At 37.9% G+C, this 23304-nt stretch overlaps 1 protein-coding gene across 6 annotated transcripts in view; it reads left to right on the top strand.

Annotated features, from left to right (window-relative positions):
- The first annotated feature begins 18663 nt into the window (after positions 1-18663).
- Positions 18664-23304, top strand: part of astn1 (astrotactin 1) — a 342853-nt gene continuing 338212 nt past the window's right edge. For all 6 annotated transcript variants that reach the window (XM_023335801.1, XM_014476012.2, XM_023335800.1 and 3 more), the window contains exon 1: positions 18664-19065. In XM_023335801.1, the coding sequence (XP_023191569.1) occupies positions 18756-19065 (310 nt within the window). In that variant the 5' untranslated portion in view covers positions 18664-18755. The remainder of the gene's footprint in view (positions 19066-23304) is intronic.

The raw sequence follows: 23304 nt of genomic DNA, 5'->3' as shown, positions 1-23304 counted from the left end.
CAGAATGAAAAGACTTCAGGCTTTTCTAAAGGTATCCTATAAAAATTTAGGGGGAAAAAAGGCTTGGCTTGATGGACTGATGATGGAGATGTCCTGAAAATGCTACCTCACAGGTGTAGTGCCAGTCATCTAAACTACAAACAGCTATAAATAATTGTCAGTAAAAGTAACAATGCTGCAGATATTGATCATTATATCCCTTGCAGCCTGCATTCTCACTGTCACAAACCTGAGAGAGTTTGCTCAAGGTCTGAAATGATCTGAGTGCAGTTTGCTGATCAGAAAATGTATCTGAAATAAAAATGGAAATTAAGAGTGTATTTATGGAAGTTAATAATACTTTACATTTGTACTCCCTTGGAAGTAGCTTTTGATTCCTACTGGACTAACATGAAATATCCATCCAACTTTGTTTCTTTTCTTTTGTTTCAAACATGTTTTGCCGTCCAGTTAGTAAATCTAATTATGCCAAACTTATTCACACACCTGATAGATTGGATTTGAAGGTATTTTCATTCAGCCAAGGACATTGCTTTTAAATGTTACAAACATCTTTCAAACAAGAATAATACAACACAAACTGAGTTTCAATTAAAAAAAAAGAAATGAAAAAAGCACGTTTAAATACATTTTTAAAAACTTCATCTTAAAAATTATTTACACCCTTTAAAAAAGATCAATGGAAAACTCATCATTGGCATTACAGACTATATAAATCTAGACTGCACTTTTTCAGGTCTTTGCTGTTATTTTACTCTTACTTTGGTGAAGATCTTACTTTAAATCTATATCTGCCAGAAATATGGATTCAGCTACTCCAGTTTTGCTTGATATGCAGTATATGTACACTGATTAGCGTTTGGAGTTATGCTTACTTTAAATTAAAAAAGTTAGCAGTTTTACCTCCCTGCATCAAAGCCCTTTGAGATCACGTTGGGGAAAAAAAGATGTGCTTCTCAAACACTTTTGGGAAATAAGTAAGCTTCAAGGAGAGTTCTCATTATGTCAAAACATGCCAAACATATTTTTTCCTCTTTACTATCAGTATCTGAGTAGATTTATACTGTTAAGGAATACATTAAGCAATTCAACCTAAAGAGTTCAATGTTGTAATACAAGGAGCAAAATATGGACATTTCATATCGTAATAACAAACGACCTCTTTTTTTTTTTTTTTTTAGCTGTTTCCATTATTCCTTTGCGTTTACTTCTTTTGCCTCTTCATCGGTGACATATTACTCAAAGATCAACAGAATTTGAGCCAACTGTGTGCAGTCGCTCTGTTCTCGTCACTCTTCCCTCCTTTGTCTTTCTCTCACACCGAACTCCGGCTGCCTCAATGTCACGGCAGCGAGGCAAAGACAATTAAGGTGTATAAATATGTAAATACGGTCACGGCAGCTCAGCAGGAGGAACAGAGTAATGGCATTTTCTGCCTTCGTCTGGCTAATCCCCAAGACACCTCTGAATTAGAAACCTTAATGACAACCAATAATGCACAGATGGTCAAACTCTGGGGGCGCACCGGCCCTTCTGATGCTGCCCGGACTCCTTGAGGCATTGGACTTAACGCCAACTATGCAAACACTCACAGGCGAAAAGACACGGGGATAAATACATGGATGAGGCTTTCATGTGGGGAAGCGAGGATAAAATACAGATCGCAAACTGTGCACACGCAAACAAACACCCATACACACACACCCCCGCACACACACACACGCATTACCTAGCCAGATGTCACCTGTACCCCGTGGGGGTGATCATGGTTGTAACGAGAAGGTCAGGTCTTGGCAGGCCGTTTAAGGCCAAGCATCGCTCTGTGTCAGTGTGTTTTTCCTTGTGTGGGCGTGTGCAGGCGTGTGTGTGCGTGGAGGTTATTGTTTGGTGTCTTAGGTAATATGTCCAGCGAGGCTCTCTGGCAGATGTCGACCATTCATCTTGCAAAAGCTGACATGCAGAAACGCTCTCAGCAGGCGCGTCTCAAGAGAGGGAGCAAGACGACTAAAGTAGAGGTGGGTGTCACTGATGAGAATATGCAGGAATAGAAGTGAGAGAGAGAGAGAGCAAAAGCACACAAAGAGAGGTGTCTTGGCTGGTTTCCTAGAGTAATTAGTTCAACCTAGCTATTTGTTTTCTTCCCCTCCTCTATTAGCTGGGAAAATGTTTCTTTTGGGACTAAGCAAGTTTTTACAAAGGGCAAAACCACTTGAAAGACTTTTCTCACACTGTTTTGCCTTGCTGTGATTTCTGAGAAGTTTTCAGGCAGAGTGAAAGAAAACTAGTTCAAAGTAAAATGTAGCAATGCAGGTAGAATGTAAGGAAATTGCTGCATAGGAGACATGAAACACTTGATTCGGTGCCTTCCGAAAAGCATTCATACCCGTTTTAATCTTTCCACATTTGTTACTTTACAGCCACGATCTTCACTTGATTTTTTATTTTTATTTTGAGACCTTATATGATAGATCAAAACAAGGAAGTGTAGAATTGTGAATTGGCAAAAAAATTAATAAATAATGAATGGGTGCTGCAAATTTATATTCAGCCCACCTGAATCAGAACAAGATTCTGCTGCAAGTATGTCTACAAATGCTATGGGTTTTGTCTGTACCACCATGTACCTCTACAAACTGATATAGATAGATAGATAGATAGATAGATAGATAGATAGATAGATAGATAGATAGATAGATAGATAGATAGATAGATAGATAGATAGATAGATAGATAGATAGATAGATAGATAGATAGATAGATAGATAGATAGATAGATAGATAGATAGATAGATAGATAGATAGATAGATAGATAGATAGATAGATAGATAGATAGATAGATAGATAGATAGATAGATAGATAGATAGATAATATGCTAAACAAACTTCCTAAAACCTTTAAAAATGAACAATGTCATTCTATGATGTTATAATTTGTTCTGAACTAAACAATTGTAGCTTTGGGTGCGTAAACGGACCGTTTGATGTAATTTCTAGGCACAAAGTGCCATTTTATAACACAATCAAGTAACTATGTTATGTTCAATTGTTCTGAAAATTCTGTGTATATCAAACATGATGCAAAGGGAATTGACTTGGCTATTTAAAGCCTTGAATTTGAGCCACTATCTCTTTAAGATGTTTCTGCTCTTTCCAACACCCTGCCTTCAACACAGCAATGTTTTTCTATTAAGTTTCTAGCAACGTGTTTACCAGCGTTGGACAGAGAAGTGGCTCGTATGATGAGTTTCCACAGGTGTTTGTTAATTTGCGCCGCTTGTCTGAAGGAGCTGAGTGGGCGACTCTCAGGCGAGGGGTGTTGTATGAGGCAGGAGCTTTAAGGAGGAGCTGTGTGAAAAAGGCAGCGTTCGGAGCATTAAAGGATTTCGCAAACATGCATGAAAGAATCAAAGAATGAGGGAATGACTGGATTTACTTAAAACTCTGCAGTGCACTGAAGTTTTTTGTAAATATTAATGAAAATTATGTCAGCGTTTTCCAGAATCATTAACATGTTGCATTCTTTCTGTTTGGTGTGATCAGTGCGAGAACTTATTTTGTCAATGTGTGAGCTTTACAAAAACTAGAACAAAAAGTGAGATGCATTCCTTTTGCCTAATTTTTATGAGACCAAAGTTTTAGTTTGACCAAAGACAAGATATGGGACAGGCTGGGCATTTTACAGAAATTGTAGATGAATGGAAGAAGTGATCAGGATCAGGAGAAAAAGACTGATGTGGGATGATGGCTGAAGTCAGAAAATGTTTCCCGTTCTAAAATTCAATGAAAGAAAACCAATATTTAATTTTAAAGGATCTGCAAGTTATTTTGTTTGTAAAACCAACAGCATGTGAACTTTAAACACAACAAAGTGACACAAAAAAAGAATAATCTTCATCTCTAGCTAAAAGCCTTCCATTTAATTTCTACCTTTTAACAATGCAAAAGACAAAATACATACATGAGATGACACAAAAGTGATGCTGTGAAATGCCACAGACAAAAAGCATAAAATAAACAACAAAAAATAATGAGTCTTCAAATAATTTCACTAATATGTGACTAAGAGTAATCTACACATGCATTTTGGGGCTCAATTATGATTTTCTTTTAGAATTTAACAATGAATTCAAATTGTTTATCTGATGTAGGGTTTTATTCCCACTGCTCACAACTGTAATCTCTGCAATTATCTAATTGTTAGAAACCATTCAACAGTGGTCAACAGGTGAGAGGCGAACAGATCCCCAGTCCATCGCAGCCTAGATTTCTTTTGCTCCCTTTTCAAACATTTCCATGTTTGCAATTTCATTTTTGCAAGCTTGACTTGTACGGTGATAAATAAATTGAATCTTTGAATCTTGAAAGAGCAGATTTGTCACGAAGCTAATTATAATCACATCCCTCCAGTAATTATCGATCTCGCAGCAGTCTCCAGGTGCCTCATTTCCTCGTCCTTGTGCATCGTTTTGCATTTTCTGGAAAAGGATCTGCATGAGAGATAGATAGATAGATGGATGCATATTGAGCTCTGCAACATGTCACAGTAACTGGGGACTGAGTGAGAGATGTCTCGTTGTACATCGTGGAAGAAAACTGTTTTTAAGAATAGCGAAGGCTCACACGTGTTGATAAATTAGTAATGACTGGAAGAAAAAAAAACACTCTCCCATGACTATTTAAACATTTATCAAGTGTCATTTCATAGATCATGCAGAAAATCATGTCTGTCATATACATACGGCAAGTGCCCAGAGAATAAAGCCTTAACTTTCTACAAAATATCTGGCTGCATATAAAGCTGCATAAGCTGCATCCAGAAAACAAAGCCTCTTAAATTGGCAAGATGGATCAAAGCTTTTCTAACAACTATGAGCTAGAGAGCTGAATTAGTGCTTTTATATGCTTACACACAAGTCTGAGGTTTTAGGTCAAATTGGAGACGGAAAGACAGCATGGCGTGTACAACTTTAACAAGCTGTCCTTTTCAACTGTCATTTCACTCACTTTGAGAAGAGACTAACTCATTTAATCATCTCAATCTTCTTTAATAAGTGTGAAAAACACAAGCTCTCCCTTATTTTCAGGGAGTCATGTCAACTTCATCAAAAGATGGCAAACAGCAAACCATGTTTTTGGATCTACATTTTTGAGATGTGTAAAGGCGACGTTTTTATTACTATTAACATTATGCAGTTTCTCATTACCTTTAAGCGTTTTTTTTAAAAAAAAGTTCTAATCTGAATCCATTTTGAAGTCCTTACTGATGCAAAAGAGCATGCTCAGAATGGTAAAGAAAAAGCTAGCCTTTTTCAAATTATGGAATACGTAATTGACTCAAATAAAGCATTACAATTATGAGGTCCTTAGCGATTGCACTCATTTTTTTCTTAAGACTAGTTTGTTCACGGACCAGGGAAGAGGATGAAAAGTAATGAAACAGATCTTGGGCAGGGTGCAGCACATGTCTTTTTGTAATGCTCAAGCGGCATGTTGAAGTTGTTTTACTGATGCAGATTGTGCAAAAATCCCCATCTGTGGAAGGCTGGTCTCGGTTTTGATAGAGGAGGGAAAAGAAAAAAAAAACAATTTGCCAGGCTGCTGGCATTACAAGAAACAGGTCAAGGATGTGACCAAAGGTAAAAGTTGCTCTGTCTTAAAATCTGCATAATATTTTCTTCTATTTTTCTTTTTTTTTTCTTCATTCGAACTGTCTAAACTAAACTTTTTCATTGATTTATTTAAAATCCAGTGCTCAAATGTTGCACGGTGCACTGACACGATGATTGCCGGTGGAGATTTATCCTGCCATAATTACATAAGGTATTACATTTGTTTATAGTTTGTTAGCTACGTAATATTTGTACAATGTGATTTATTTGAATTTTAATCAATGCTTTTTATCTCATAATGGATCAGCAGAAGGTGATGAATCATTCCACTGCTGTGCAATCTGCAGCATCATTCATCGATTTGGAAACACCATTGCAATATTAGAATGCTGCAGTGTAGACATTCAATATGTATTACACACAAATGGTTATGATGTGGTTTGAAATGATAGATGGAGGAATTAGTCAATATTTTCCCATGCAACAGACAGAACCTGCTGGGCTGAATGTGGCCTTGGTCCATTTTACAGTCTTACTGTACTTTACAATAATATTCAGTACCTCATATCAGTAAATGGATCTATGGACACTACATCCTTGGTCCATCACAGGGGAATCCATTCCATTCCGTATTATAAAGAATAGGTTTTTTTTCAATGGTTGTGTTTTGTTCTGCTCCTTATTGGATCAAAAGACAAATCATAATTTTCCTTACAATTCGTTTACCGGGTGGCTTCGGACACACAATATAATAATTGCATAATAATTTTATTTGTGGATGAAATGCATCCATATCAACTTAGTCCTATGTGAGAAAGTAATTGTCTTAAATTAACTGTCTGCATAACTGTCAAACCAATGGAAATGATACATTTTTTGTATGACCTGATTGTGTAGGCTGGTATATCTTCAAATTAAAGAATTAAAGAACAGTAGATAAACAAAGTTACTGATCCCATGCAGGTACTTTGGGAAATATTCTCATGACTCAGCACTTTGGCTAGGAAGCAGGACTCTGCCCACCAGCAGGTCTTAAATCGTGATCCAAAATTCCTCTATAGCAATTTAAAAAAACTAAAACGATTCCCATTTTGCTAAAGTTAGACGACAGCTGTTGCTGCTAACCATTTATGTCTACGAGCTTTAAATTTGTTATAGATTTTTCCAATACTTATCTGCTGCTCAATTTTGTTTGATAATCCCAAAGTTGTGATCCATTGTGCTGTGCCTCTCCTCTTAAGCTCCACACCACACAAAAGACAAAACAAGTAGGAGGAATAACCAAATGTTTTACTTTTCATTGCATAATTTTCCAACAACCGTCCATAATTTAGAAGCAATTAGGTACTGCATTCTTTTAAAATTACATCCGGGTAAATTTTTAGGTATAAAAACAGACATTCCCACTCCTGCGAATGAAAGTCTGATTCCCCGTGAGAAAACATGGATATCGGGGATTGTGGCATCACTGTACCAGCAGTATATGGACATGTAAGTTAGGATGACAGGAAGCCCCTGGAGGTGATTCACACTGCTTGACAGAAGAGCCTTGGGTCTAATTTTAGCTATGAGAGGCGACCTGAACACTTGACAAGTTTACAAGCCCTGGGAGAAGAATTGGATGGTTTGTAGTCATGTTGTCATTCTTATCATTTTTGCCAAATCTGGATTCTGATCACAACACAAAACTATTTTTTGTTTTTTGTTTGACTGAACAGCTTCCCGTGAAAGCCCGCTCTGTCTTTTCAGCATCGGAAGCTTTCCGAATTTTATTTCATCTCAGCTGTGAACTCACACTGATCTTTCTGAGAGTTTGGCTATTTGTGCCTGATATGTTTGACTGAATTCTTCCTCTAATGATACAATCTTTTTATGCAAGGCATTTTCCCTCGGAACAGAAACTGGATATTTTCTGCAAAGAGCAAAACATAATTTTCAGCTGCTGGAACAACAAACGGTGTTTCTCCTTTTTCTTTTATGATGTAAATCAGATCATTGTCGGTGATATTAAACCATGGCACATACTGTACTCTGTAATGACGGTGCCTGGATGCAGGCACTGATACATTTTTTTGTTTTCTTCCAGAGAACCTTTACAAAATATAGATTACAGATAAAAACAGTTGCCATCAATCAAAAGTACAAAAATTATACAGTATAAAGGAAAACCTGAAATAGGAAAGGAATGTCTAACTATAAGTGTGCACTTAAGGGATCAATATTTATTGCTGCTGTGTAAAAGAGTATTTGGTGCAAAAAATGTTTTGTTTTTTTTTGTTTTTTTCCAGCTATAGAGTGTCATAAAACAATGAAACTGGTCAAATAGGAAAGGAAAGGTCGCCCAGCAAAAAAGAAGCCATTTCTTCAAACCCAGTATAAAAAGCCAGATTTCAGTTTTCAGCTGCACACGGGAACAAGATTATTTTAAGAGTGATTCCCTGTAATCTGATCAGTTTAATTTGTTAAGTGATAACAACTGTTGCTGCATTTTGAGAGAAACGGTTGAAACTTGCAAGCCAGAGAAATGTAAAATGCAAAGGTGAAAGCTTTTTTCCTTTTTTGTTGTAGAAAGTACTGGTGCTCTTTGCAGTATACATGGCATCATTGGGAAAGAACCTCATGTGAAAATGGTAAAGCTGGGTCCTACAGGATCAGTAAGGGAATTAAATGGATAACAGCCCTAGGCATACTGCCAAATCAGTTAAAAGTGGCTTTAGGACAACGTTTTTTTTTTTGTTTTTTTTTTTTTTGAGAGTCTGTCACAAAGTGCCTACAAATCTGATAGAGTTCCACCAGTTTTGTCAGGATAAGTGGTCCAAAATTCTAGGCAACTATAGGAAGAAGCAGGTGGAACATTATTTTATTCAGAGTAACTAAACATCTGGAGAGTTTTTTATTTAACAAATAACAAGAACGTATGTTATCATAGACGCCAGCCCCGGCAATATTAATTTGATTCATCCTTGTGTCCTTCAAATGCTGAGTGGTTTAAGTGAATAGTGTGTCCCAATTATCCACATCTGTCTTTTGCCCCGCCCCCTTTGGTACCTAGATACGCACTTCGGCTAAGCCTGCATCCAGGCAGATCTCATTGAGGTATATTAGCCAAAATTCATCGCCACCTGTGACATTGTGTATTAAAAGCCATAAATATGTCAATGTATTTTTTATTGTCTTCATTGAAAATTTAAAGGAAATAGTATGACAAGGGACACACCAGTAACAAAAAGGTTTATGATCAACAGAGCAGAAAAAAGCATAAACAACAAAAGGCTCATCGCACAAACTAACTGTGAGGAAAGTAAAAAGAAAATGTTACAAAGATGAATTTTAAATATTAAGTTAAGCTATAATCACATTTGTATAAAGCAGTGGTTCCCAGAGTGTGGGCCATTGCAGGGGGGGGGAGGGGGCACGGGAAGCGGTATGGATGAATGAAAAAAAAAAAACAGTTACACAAAAGTGTTTCACTGTAAAGACGGTTTGTAGTGTGTTTTGTTGCAACCTGAAGTGTGAAATAAACTTCAGAGGAGTTTGAAAACAAAATATGTGTATAGGTTTGTGTCTGGTTGAACGATGTGTGTGCCCAGTTGATTTTTTTTTCCTTGGGTGTGGGGGGATTTTATTTTGATTCATAGGGGGCCCAGAAAATCTTTGGGAACCACTCGTAAAAGATTGGCCGTTTTCTTGTTGCAATGTTTAAGCACTGCCTTAAATAAAGTTATTTCACTTTGAAAAATGTAAAAAAATGTAGGTGATTTTTTTGAAAGCTTCATTTGTGAATAAAAAATGTATCCAGAGGTTTAAATCATTAATATAATATTTGACTCTCCATCCCTTGTTAGAAGAACAAATGTTGCTATATCAAATCTTAAAAGTGGAATAGATTTCTTGTACAAAACACAGTTTTGGAAATCTTTCTAAAAACATCACTGAAATTGCTATTGGAAAAAAGGTGTTCTGTTATCTCAATATCTCAGTCACAAAACACACAGGAATTAGTTTTTACAATGAATTTCTTTTGGAAAAAGTAATTACAGGGAAACGTTCATACATAACTTTGAAATTAATTTCCTCAGTTTTTTGTGGTAGTGGAAAAGAAAAGTATTTGGTTCTTATTCTTTTTAGAGATATGATCTTTAAACAAATGTTTTTTTTAATCTATAGCCATTTATAATCAGAGATGGTTCATTTTGAGTAACCGCTGAATATGAAATCATACATTTAATTAGCTGAAACATAGCAGGAGGAATCACCTTTAAGACTGTTTACATTAAATGTAAGTACATTTTAATGTGTATTTTTTGGCAAAATCATCATACAATAAAAAGTTGCCATTGGAAATATAGCCGTGCTCACTGAGCAAGCTTTTTTTTTGTTCTATTAGTTTAGCCAATCCATTCTATTTTCCTTATTGAAAATTTCACCAAAAAACAAAACATTGGATTATCTAGCTTCTTAGGGTGACAGCTGTACAATCCTATTTAACAGGACTGACAGGTCAACTAGATATGTTTCCCGTCACCTCAGGCAGAAAAAAAGATTATTAAATAATCCTTTTTTTTAGTGAGTGAGTCAGAGGGCAGTCACTTTAACGTAATCTGTGTTTAATCCTATAAAACAGAGGCTAGGGCTTGTCATGGCTGGCTAAAAGGTTGTTGTGAGTACTGTTGACACACAGCAGCGGCTCACCTTTAAAGCAGATTTTCACCAAAGAATAATTCACTGCAAAGTAATGCCGGTGTCAAGAAATGAAGATGGAGGACGCGGAGTAGTGCAGAAATAGGTTCGGCAGCAGCTGCACTGCTGATGCAGCACGTATCGTTTCTGCTTAACTGTTTCAACTATGAAAATCTCCTCAAATATTTTCCTAGCAAGGGGTTTCCATATTATCTGTTTCTCATAATAACCTCTATGACCGAATGAGTCTCAGTAACCATTGCAATTATGCTCTTTACAGGCCTTGGTAGAAAAATGGTTGGGCTAGGAGAAAAAGCTTTTAGATGGAAAAATTACTGACTAGAAAGCAATCAATCAACATAAAAATGTAGAAATATATAAATAATACCAAAAAAACGCAGCAGTTTGATTGCAGTAACACAAATTCCCTCTCTGTTTAGCAGATGTAATTCTGCATCTCATGTAAAACCAGCTCTCCTGATTCTGTGGTTTTACAAAACTGCAGAGTGCAGCAATAACCAACTCATCTGCAGTGTAATCCTGAAATCAAAGTTAGAAAGATCGGCCAACTATCTTCGAAAGCCAATTGGAAAGCCAATTTCCAAACGTTCACTGTCAGTAAAGATGAAGGAATAAGCTGCAGATTTTTTTTCTCATTTGTAAGTTGGATCTGCAAAATATTTCTGGTTTTCCTGGAAGCAATCCATTTACCAGAAGCTGGAATATTCCAAGAGAAATGGCTGAAGATGACATTCTGGCCAAGGGACATTCAAAAGGTTTCAACAGTATAAAAACAGCGTCTGACTTTCTTTTTCACACTACAGCCTCAAACTTTTATAGAAATCATTCAGATTACTTAGGATTGAACAACTTAAAGTAGAAGAATAAGAACAACAGAAAAAGTAGTGGAAGGACAAGATACAGTGCCTATAAAAATGATTCACCTCCTTGGATTGAGGCCTGATTGAGACTTATCCACACCAGTTATATGCTGTGATGGCAGCCAATGGTGCATCTACTATATACTGATGTGAAAGGGATTCATATTTATGCATGTTACCTATTTTTGTGGAAATCAGTTTTCACTTTGATATTAAGTGGTTTTGTCAACAAAAAAAAAAAAGATCTTGATTGATTTGTAAAAGCAATAAAATCATAAAACATCTAAGCAGGTGAATACTTCTTATAGGCACTGCACATGATTTGAGGGATCCTCAACTGCAGACCTCAATGGCTGGTGTCCTGCAACTTCTAGATGTGACCCTCGTCCAACACACTATCTCCTCAGTGTGTGGTCAAGTTCTCCAGAGTCCTATAAAAGTCTCACTGATGTTTGTTTGGTTTTTTTGTGATGTGGTAAAATGTAAAACAAATTCTGAAAGTACGAACACTTTTGCAGGGTAGTGTAAAAAAAAAGATCGGTCATATTCCTTTAGTTGGGAATATCCTTATTAGCACAATATACTTACTTACAGCTAAGATTGGATTTGAGATGAACAGCTCACATGCAGAAAGAGCTCAAGTTCCAATACTTTTGGTTTAAATATTTTTTGGCTAGCATTCCCAAGTGAGGTTGGAAGCTGATTGCAGTTGCTCCACTTCTGTAGACAAATAAAAAATTTTATGTTACCTCCTACAAAGTTATTCTCCGTCTTGCTAACGGTAAGTGTTGCCTGGTCAGCTATCCGTCATCATCCACGAAATTCATTGACGTACATTAGATCCAGTATCCAGGAGCTTTTTCAACATTGCTACTATAATGCAACATCCCACATTCACACTGCACTAAAACAAAAATATTCCCAGTCTAAATCACAAGAGATTAACAGGTATTAATTTGATTTATCTAAATGAGACATTACACAGTTGTCGGTATGTCTAAGAGAAAAGCTACAATTGATTGTGCAATCTTTTAGAACAAAAGCAAAACAAATATGAATAAGTCTTGAGGCACATTCAATCAATGATGTTTTCCAATCGAAATGCGAAAATTCTTCAAAGTTTCCCATTTTTCTTCAGGTAGTCAAAGTTTTTCATCACAGAAAGGCTTTTTATTTGAAATAGCGCTTACTGAACTCTTTTCTTGTGAAGCGCTGTCAACCAGAAACTTAGGATATTCAACATGGTGCAACATGCTCTGAACAAAATGAGAAAACTAGAAGAGAATTTGCACTCTCATTGGCATCTGAACCATTGAAGAAAGTTACATCTTGTAGAAGTAGAAAGAAAATCCACCAAAGATGCAACATGGAACAAGAGCATTATTATGTCGTGGCTTATGACTGGCGGTGTAGCTCAGCAGAACACCTCCTTTACAAGTATTTACACCCACCTCAGTCTTCATCTTAATGCTAGGTTGTCTGTTTGCCTTGCCACAGCGTTCCAGCGGTTTTCACAGTCAACCGATTGTGTATGATCTAATTTTCCGTCTCCACAACTATGATCCATGTCTAGATGTCTGAATGGATCGTGTTTCTGCCATGTAAATGGCTGGTTCTGCATTTGCTAAAACAAGCGAAAGATGGATATAAGAAACTTAGGATTCACCTGAACTGGTGAAATCTTTACAAACTGTGGTTCATGTTCATCAAATGAATAGAGCTACATAGCTGCAGGTCTAGGGTTTGCAAAAAAAGCCCAAATATTTAGCAAGTGTTACAAGATTAAGAACTCTGCATGAAAATCTTGCTCAAATATTTCAGGAATTTTTTTTTTTTTTCCTGAGCTGACTTTTGACATTTTTAACATAAATCTGAATTATCTTCACTCCCCTTTATTTGGCTGCTGCGAGTCAAATAACAACCCCTACTACAGCTGCTATCAGATTTGCAGTGTTATGCTCAGGTCATAGTGCTCTGCACAACACATCCCCCTTTTCCCTCAGTTAAGCTGCTCTCTTCATGCTCTGCGATGATTGGCACAGCTGCTGCAGAACAATAAGACTACTGATGTGATCGGCTGAGAGTGGATTTATAAAACCGCCACACCCTTTGACTTTCGTTCAACTTTAGCCAGACCTTCTGATCTTTTAGCCCTGGAACAACAGCAGAGTTCAGGTACACCCAATTTGCTTGTGTTGAAAAAAAGACTTATGCCTTCACCCTTCTGATATATGCAGTTAAAACAAAATACCGTTTTGATGTTGAGGACAACTCTTAGCACTTCCGGTTCTGCTTTTGAATACGAAGATATTTAAGTAGATATTATTGCCGAGCATGGAGTGGAGAATGCACAGCTAACGAGGATATGAACAAAAACATGTGTGCAGAGTTATAAAAGGGCTTTACAGTCCTCTAGCAAGAAGGCTCTGCATAATCTCACCCCATTTGTCTGAAGTGCCACGTTCACATCATATGACAAGTGTTTCAAAGGGCTATAACTGTATCTTCTGCGGCGTGATTGGAACCAGCTGTTGGAGCTACAGTAGCATGACGACTTTTTTTTTTTTTTTCCCGGCTGTAATCAACTTTTCTGCCCACGCAGAGGGTGCAGGGCGAAGGAGCTGAAAAGATGAATCTGTTTGCTCCTGATCACAGGGTAAGCCATGCAGTGGGCCGAATCCTCGCTAGTTTTGGCAACGGGGAAGAGTTTGAAGATTAAACAGTGAGATCTTTCTCTTGATCAGCCCCTCGGTCTGCCCTCCCTGCACCTGCTAGTCACAGCCCCTGATGTATGTGCCGTCTCCTCTGCACTGCTCACTCTCTGCATCTCAGCTGTCACTGACTATCTTTCTTCTGCTGCCACCTCCCCCCTCCGAGTCCTCCCCTTCCCCGCAATCCTTTTCACCGCTTTTGATTATCGGCTGCGACTCAGAACTTGTGAGAGCAGACCTTTAACGGTTTTATCTTTGCCAGACTTTGCAATCGCTTTCATACATGGTTTCTTTGAGCTTGTGTTCATTGTCTTATGTCCGTCTCTCTTTCTGACTTGAAGCTCATAATTACAAAAAAATCTGCTATGCTGCTCAAAGAATAGTAAAAACCTTGCACACCATATTCCTTTAATCACGTTGTAATGAAAATGGAAACGTTATCACAATTTGCAAAAAAGTGTAGATGTTGTAGTTAAAATACATATATATTTACTAAATGAAATAATAAAACATTAGTATGTAAGCTCATAAACTGTAATTTTTTGTTGTTTTGGTTTTTTTGCAGCTCCTAGTCCAATTCTGGGATCAGATTTCCCTGAGGAGAAGAGCAGGACAAGTTCATAATCAAGGACACTGCAGACAGACAGCAGCTTCAGCCTGAAGGACAGTTTCAACACCTCAAACCATGTTTACTACCACTTATAAATAAGTAAAGAACTACAGCTAGTATAGTTCTGCCATTTCTGACAGGATACAGATACCATTGGATGAACAGGAAAACGCAAAAAACAAACAAGAACTACCTGCCACTCGGAGGGACTGGCAGGAAGTTCTCTGTTGTCTCGAAGGTTATTTCTGTAAATGAGACTTAGTCATCCAAAGCTAACATAATTAACATTACTGAACAAATGTGTTCCTATCCATACTTTTAATTTATTTTATTTTTATTTTTTCATTTTTGACCAATACAAAGTAACATCTGAATTGGATGGATCAGAATGTGTTTTCATTTTTTATTTATTGTTTTTTTTAAATAAAAAAAAAACAACAACAACAACAAGTGGAGTCTGGTAAGGAGAAACTCATGTGAAAGGACTTCAGAAGAAAATCCATTTGCATCATGGAGTACTTTTGTTTAATGCAAAACGACAACAAAAACTGTTGTGCCAGAAAGGGCTTACTGTAAAAAAAATAATAATAGTACTTTTTTATTGCTAATCTGTATTACTTGCAATGTGTTTACTTCTAACCATGTCATACAGCGGTTTGTTTTGTATATGCACCAAAATGGTATTTTTTATGCCCCCCAGCAAGACTGCTAATGATATTTTGCTGTGGCAGATGTGTTTCTTGCATCCAGTCTCTATTTCACTCCTTTCAGCAGCCAGAATGCCCTCCTGCTTTTATTATGTAATTTTCTTTTAAAATCTGAAATAAGTATAACAAAATGGATGAGGACATTATGGGTAAAAAAAAAAAAATGAAATTAGTATTACACTGTCAGGCTCCGCATGAGTTTGTCTTAAATACAGGAATCCTGCTTGACAGATTTTGTGAAGCTCCAACGCTCAATGCCTCAAACTCCTGTATACAGTTTTTATGCCTATTCAGACACTCTGATTATAACTCTGCATTCATATTCATATTGTAAAGGAAAAACACCATGCCTGAGGCAACAAATCATTATAGATTTAGGTTGTGGTGTGGAACACTGTGAGAGTAGCACCTAATATCAGATGATAGAAAGTGGAAAGAATTGCCCTTAACTTGTGTTTTTGTTGCCATACATTTGCTCATGCTATTAGAAGTAGACAAACTTCAACATCTGACCTAAAATCTAAATATATAAAATTACCCACCATAGACATAATTCCTATGAATTCTGGATTCTTGTCCAGGTGCCTGCTGTTCTCAGTTCTGAAACCCTCTGCTGTAATCGTTAGATGCCTCCATTTCTGGATGGCTCTGCCTTTTCTCTGTGGACCCCACAGAGGCTTATCTTAGCCAAGGTTCTTGGCAGAATGAGCTCCCCAGTGAAGTCGGGACAGTACGGTTGCTTTTATCGGATTAGTTTTTTATTTTTTCCCTTTCCCCCTGTTCACCTGAAAAATGTCTTCACATACAGTCAACCCAACAAAGTCAGGATTTATGGATAAAAGACACCTAAGAGATTTTTGAGCTATCCTTTTGAAACTTGAGAAACAACACGCATGCTTTAAAAAAAATCATCAGCTGCAACAAATATGAAACCCGTAATCTTTTAGTTATTGCTTTGCAAAATGGCTTATTTTTAACCAGTGTGGCTCCAATTTATCCTTGATGGAAAAGTGTAAGTATTTGCTTTTAAAAGCCACCTAGCACTTATTACAGGTTGACTGCATGTCTTGTTCCCAATTGCATTTGTAATAAATGGTAAGCAGCTAGCAAGTTTAACTCTAGAATAGAGTAAAAAGTGGTTTAGGAATAATTTTAGCTTATTTTGCACTATAGCACGCCTGGAAGAAAAATTTACTGTAGTGTAACTCTCAGGGTCAGAGGTCTGGTTTTTATATAGCTTTTGCACAAAATGTTCTAGTGCTATTTGCAGATGTTCACAAATACACTGGAATAACTATTACTGTTTAGCAAAGGTTCCCCTCATGCCTCAAACCAATATACCAGAAAAGTTTTTCTTCACCCTCGGTTGAGTGTCGAGTAGAAATTCTGGCTTTTCCAACAGAGGACAGCGCCACGGCTAAAGAAAGGGCAAAAAAACACCCAGAAGCAAACACTTACAAAAATACTGTACATTGTAAAATATTTAACAATTTTCCCCTCAACTGGCAACTTCAGGAACAATCAAAAATCCGTAAATAATAAATGCACACACAAACTAGTTCCCTTATTCTATTTACTCACACCAGCTTGGTTTTAAAATACTTACTTTAAGCAGCTAAGACTTGTCCACTTTCATTTTGTTGTACTTTTGGCTTTGACGTTGTCCTATTTTTGGACTTTTAAACAGTTTTCATGAGGACAGAGTGAAATGGAAGTTAACAGGAGACAGAGCTGCTTAAATATTAAATGGAGGGACAGTAGTGACACAGAAAATGCAATCTTCTTTTCTTACGGCTTTGTGTCCAAATCCAAATTGCAATCGTGTGGTCGACAAAGCGGTCAAGGGATTTAGAAGCAGAAAAGCTCTGAGGATGTTGGTTCCAGTGGAATTTATGTGGAGTTTGTATGTGGTTGTTGTTTCAGTCATGTATCGTGAGTTAGGAGTAGAACCAAAATGCAGACAAGAACTAGGGCTCAGCATGGAAGCAGAATACAAAATTTAGCTGAAAATTTTACAGAATGAACAGGAATTGAACAGGACAAGGATATTTAGCAGCATGACAGAAGGAACCAGCAATGCACAATGAAAAGCCAGTTAGCTTTTGTACTTACGAACTGCCGCAAGCGTGAAGAATGGTGTTGGATTCATGTGAGCTTAGTCAAGGGGACGTGGAACAGCTGTGAAGGAGAGCAAAACAGAGAGAGTGAATGAAGGCGAATAATAACACGCAGAGGTAAATGAGAAACTACATGATTTGGAAATAAAAATCGAGAGTCTAAGAGAACACACCAAAACACAGAGGAAAAACCACAAGGCATGAGAGAGAAATCACACACTCAAATTCACTAATGCAGCAAGACCCTAATAACAATAATGTACAGATAAAAATAAATTATCCATGACAAGACCTAACAATAACACAGATTTGAAATGACACGACATAGGAAGTAATGAGAAACCCAGAAGTGATTCAAAACACAAATACCAATGAAAAACCAAAACACCAATGATCATCACTCGTTCTAGTTTCACTACAGAGAATTTCCTGTTTTCAGTGCAACATGTGGTAGAAAACCTTAACCAAAAACAAATGTGATTGTTGGTGAAATCTGAAGGCAATTTTAAAAGCCTGACTTAGGAGTGTTTTCTGTATTCACATTGGAAGAATGTGCTTATACTATATATATATATATACACACATGGGTCATATATATATATATATATATATATATATATATATATATATATATATATAAGACCCATGTTAAATTGCTGAATTACTGTATATATTTTGAGCCGTTTTAAATCATGTAGACTTGACTAACATGATTTCTCTCTTAATTTTTCACACTTTTACTCTTGGACTGACTTTCATTACACGGATATCTATTTTCTTACAAAAGGGAATCATAACAGAGCAATGGTGAGCTCTAAATTGAAGTATTAACCTTTCTGGGCACAGAATGTAGCCTTCTCAACTCGCAAAAAACAGCACAACTTGTGATCTTACAGCCACTGACAGAGTACAGGGAGTTGTAGCAATCAGTTTGTGCATCTGAACCACCAATTAGGCAATTATACATGCACCAGTCTAGTATCCACCCAATAAAAGAGGTCAGGCATACTGCTAAAAATGCCAGTGGTGTTCCTTGGTTATGATATGCAAATTCATATGAGAGGGCAAATGCACAATTAGATTAAAAATGATTATGCTTTTGTTGGTGGGGCCTTAAGGGCACTTTGGGTGCATTCACAGTTAGTAATCCATGTTCAGCCATTACAGAGCTGTTTAGACGGTTTATCGATCAAATTACAATAAGGGGGTCAACAGCATTAAAACACAGTCAAACAGCCACACAGTCGATGCCCGGCTATGTATCAACAAAAACCATGTGACTGATCAGAGGCAAGAAACAGGAGGCGCTTGTTTCCTACACTGAGAGAGCCCGCTGGTGCAGCGCATCTCTCTCCAGCGTTGCGCTGAGAGACTCAAGCAGGTCGGCAAGAGAAACCGCGAGGAGGGTGAGAGAGGAGAGAGGGGGGAAAGCGACGGAGATGGCGAGTCTAAACATGGAGCCGACACCGCCGCTTCGGCTTGTGGGGCTGCTGTGGCTCCTTCTGGCCAGCCAAATCACCACGGTCCGGGGTCTGAACGGCGACGAAGACCAGAGCCAGGACACCGAGTGCAAGATGAAGAGCGTCACCGTGTCAGCGCTGCCGTTTCTGAGGGAGAACGACCTGAGCATCATGCACAGCCCGTCGGCCTCGGAGCCCAAGCTGCTATTCTCCGTGAGGAATGATTTTCCAGGGGACGTGGTGGTGGTGGACGACCTGGAAAACACCGAGCTCCCTTTCTTCGTCCTAGGTGAGTTTTGCGCGCAGCGTGGTTCATTAGCGGTTAATTGAATGGATTAAATCCCACTCAGTCTTTGTTACTACACAGAACATCTGTCTGTTAGCTCAGGCCTGGCTACATAGTGCAGTGTCCTCTTTATTTTTTTATGTGTTATAGTTGATAGAGCAGTCCACAGGAACAGAAACTATTAGCTTTTAACTCTAGCCACCTACTCGTTGTTTGCTCATTAGCGTGCAGCTGTTAATAATTAGAGCGACACTGAGCTTTTTACTGCAATAACAGGCCGAATAGCATTGTTGTGCTAGCAATATATCCACATCTTGAGTTGAATTGAATCATATTACACCACAAAGAAAAAGCAAAACTTTAGTGCTCAGTCTATTTCTTAATTTTTGTTAAAGTAATCACATGATTCTACTATAAAACGATTGTATTAAGCAGTTTAGTCAACGCGCAAGCATACTTGTAAGCAAACTTTTTTGACTTCACTGCAACTTTCTAGTGTTTGAAGTTTGACGTATTATTTGGGTAATTCCGTGTTTGTGTTTTGAGCTACCATGAGTTTTCTAAAGTTTCTTGTTAAAACGTTTGACATCCGCTGTCCATGGTTCTGAATTTCAGCTGACGGTACAGTTTGCAGCTCTGTCTCCGGATAGTACCTGCAGTAGACCCCAATCCCCAAATGAAGGATTGTGGCTTTACTGATGAACAGCCAGGTTTATTGGACGTAAACCATGAGTTTCACCGTAAAAGCTGCATGCACAAACACAAAAAGACAGTGTAAGCTACAAAAACACGCTCTTACAATCTTAACTTTCACCGCTAAAAATCTCAACTCTAATTCAAAACTATACCCTAGAGTTTGTATACAATAAAATAAATTCACAATTTCAATCGATCAGAATTAGAAACATACTTATTTACAAAATAAACATACCTTGTGCCTCTATCAATGGGGCCGCTAATAATTTCTGTCCTTAAGCTCTATAACTTATATACAGAAGTTGTCTCATCAAATCAAAAACCGGAAGTCAACCATCCACTGTACAAAACAAAACGAAGCAAAGGCAATAAGCGCTAGAGAGGTGACACAACAAACAAGGAGCCCAATCTGGGGTTATTTACTTAGGTTTGAGTTTTGTTTTATTCTGCCATTTACCTGTATACAACATATCTCACAACATAGTTTGTTTATGATGCTGATTAATAATGTGTGGGCCAAGCTTGCTGAAAGTTTTTCTTCTGCTTTATGACCGAGGGACTTTGCCTGGGGCTTTCTAAATATTAATTGCAAGTGTTCTGGAAGTGTGCTATGCAATGCTTGTGTTCAGGTTCATCAAACATATCTTTTTTTTGAGTTTAACAGGGTGTGGACTTGTTCCAGTATGCCTTGACATGTGATCTGCATCTGAGTGTTGACTTTGAGTGTTGCTGTTTTGGATGTTTCTCATTCATTTGTTTTTATGTATGATAGTACAATGTTTCAGTATGTCATCCCTATTAAAGAAGTAATAGTTTGTACTAAAAGTCTGCTGCACACTTTAATCAGTTAAATAGGTATTAAAACTATTTTTCATTAAGCCCACATTATGTATTAAACTATTTTTCTTTTTGGCTGGCATTCAGTATCTGGGGTTTTAAGTCTTTAACCTGAAGACATAAAGTGTAGAACATTCAGTTGTTTGGGGGGTTTTGGTTAATAATAATTAATACCAATTCCTAGGTAAGCTCTTTTTAGCATCTTGTCTGTTTAGCTTTACTACTTGCTAACAGCCGACTCTGTATGGAAACCTCTTGACTTTGAGCTTTACAAAAGCCCGCCAACATGTGTGAATCTAGCGAGTTCCATGAAAGACAGAGGCTGAAAGCTCAATTGAAAAAAATATGAAACATTTTGCTGCAATATTTTCAACCTTTCAGGCATCTGTTGAAAGCCTTACAGCATGTTTAAATGTAGCAACCTGAGTCCATCAGACAGGATTCGGCAAAAAAGCATTGTAATTTGAAATGGTTTCTTATACGTTTTGCTACATTGCAAAATGCACCAGTTCAATTCATGACTGGAAGTAAAAGGTGTGACCACATTGGCTCTGTATTGGTAGCCTTTCACTGGCTTCCAGTTTAGCAGTTTACAATTGTACTGGTAACTTCTAAAAGTTTGAATGGCTTGGCACCACACTGCTTTGAACACAAAAAAGCGGCACCTTCGTTGATGCCTCGCACTCTACCTCTCTGAGTTCAATATTATTTGTGTTCTGCCCTTTTGCCATTCTTGGTGTTTTGCTGTTTCTGGTGTGCAGTCATTTGTCATTATTAACATTATCATTGATCATAGATATCTACTGCATGACTTACCTTTGGAACTTGGCATCTTTGATCTCCAGCTCTTGAAGAATCATTGCTATAAGTGGCTCGTACTGGTTAGCCCTGGCAATGGCTCCGTCTCTTGCTGCCTTGTGAGGATCCAGAGATGGAGCCGTACATGACAGAATCTCCACCTTCTTAGTCGTGCTGCGGAGGCCATAGTCAGCTGTGTGCTGCAGTGATATGTGTGTTTAATACCTGATCGCTTACAAGTAGAAGCTTTCTTCTGTTGAGCGATCTCATCTCCACTCACCATTTAGATCTATTCCTATTGACTGAAACCAGGCTCAGAGACAACAGTGCTCTCTCTGAGCACCAGTCTACTCCTACCCAAGTACACCTTGAGTGTCTGGCCATGGAGGCGGTCTCTCTGCCTCCATGGCAGAGAGGCGGTCTCTGCCAATCTGAGGCGCCATGATTGGCGCCTCAGATTGGCAGCTGAGGCGCCAATCATGACCTCAGCTGCCGATCATTGTCTTTAAAATACTACAGCGGCTTTGAGCTTTGACTGTTTGTGGCGGAATATGTATATTGTTCACCAAATATAAGAAGAATTTCATCAGATCTTTCCGAATAGCTAGCTGAACTGTTGATAGGCTCTATCTATGTGGTGACTTTGTTTCATGTTTGCAGCCCCTGAAACCAGTTGGCATTAATTTTCAAAACCTTCTGGATTGCTTTGGCTTGTCTCAATCAGTGTCAGGGCCCAAACGTAGACATGATCACACACAAGACCTAATCATCTCTCATGGCCTTCTTGTATCTACTATAGAGATATGAGACGGATGTATTCCAGATCACTTTCCCATTATATTTGAATATGTGTCCACTCCTCTTGTGATGAAACCTATGCTCCCTGCACTTCTCCATCACTTCCTCCACTGCAGGATAGTTTGTTGCTGCCTGTAAATGCAGTGAATTATACTCCATTGATAGGCTGGACATTCTTCTGTGTCCAGAGGAATTTGTCATGTCTTTTCAGTACATCTGCATAACGAGTGTGAACCCCATCACTCCTCTAAAGCAGACTTCTACAAAAATCAAGCCAGATCTCTGGCTTAATAATACAGCCCGGGCCATTACACATGGAAACAGAAAAGCAGAATGCAAATGGAAGAAAGACAGACTTCATGTGTCCCTGGGGATACTGAGAGACTGTCTTTGTGAATATCAAAATGATGTTAAGCAGGCTAAATCTCAGTATTTAGTATCCACCACATGTAACCAACTGCAGGTTTTATTTAGCGCCATTCACTCTACCATTAATTTTTCTACCAAACTTTTAAAAACTGCTACAGAGTCTACCTGTGATGATTTTCTTCTTTTTGTTAGCAACATGGACTCTATCAAACAGATCATTGACTGTATATATACTGCTGTCCAATTACATGTTCCTCCAATGATCTCTGCGGTCTTTGATCAGTTCAAGCTGGTATTGCTACTACACCTCTTTGAGGTGGTTCAACAGACGAGACCTACCAACTGTCCTCTGGATGCAATTCTCTCCAAGACGCTCAAACAGACCTTTGGTGCTTGTTTCCTGATGTTTGTTAAGAGCTGTCTAAAGCTCAGGGTTTATCCCATCTGTTTTCAAGCATGCTGTGGTTAGGCCTCTTTTTTTTTCTTTTTATAAAAAAACAGCCTTTTCAAGTTAAAGTCCCATTTGACCTTTTTTTAATGTAAACTTCTGAAAAGGATTGCTTTTATTCAGCTCCAGTGTTTTCTAGAAAACTTGCCTGAGAAATTCCAATCTGGCTTCAGATATCGCCATGACACTCAAATTACAGAAAAACTTAGTTTTGTCGCTTGATGCCAAAAAAACCTGTTCTGCTGGATCTTAGAACAACTGTAGACCATCCAGTTCTCATCAGTCATTTGGTTCAG

This window comes from Xiphophorus maculatus, chromosome 6, assembly GCF_002775205.1.
Source record: "Xiphophorus maculatus strain JP 163 A chromosome 6, X_maculatus-5.0-male, whole genome shotgun sequence".
NCBI classification, from domain to species: Eukaryota; Metazoa; Chordata; class Actinopteri; order Cyprinodontiformes; family Poeciliidae; genus Xiphophorus; species Xiphophorus maculatus.
The sequence above is the reverse complement of the archived record's forward strand: the minus strand, read 5'-3'. Positions and strand labels throughout refer to the sequence as shown.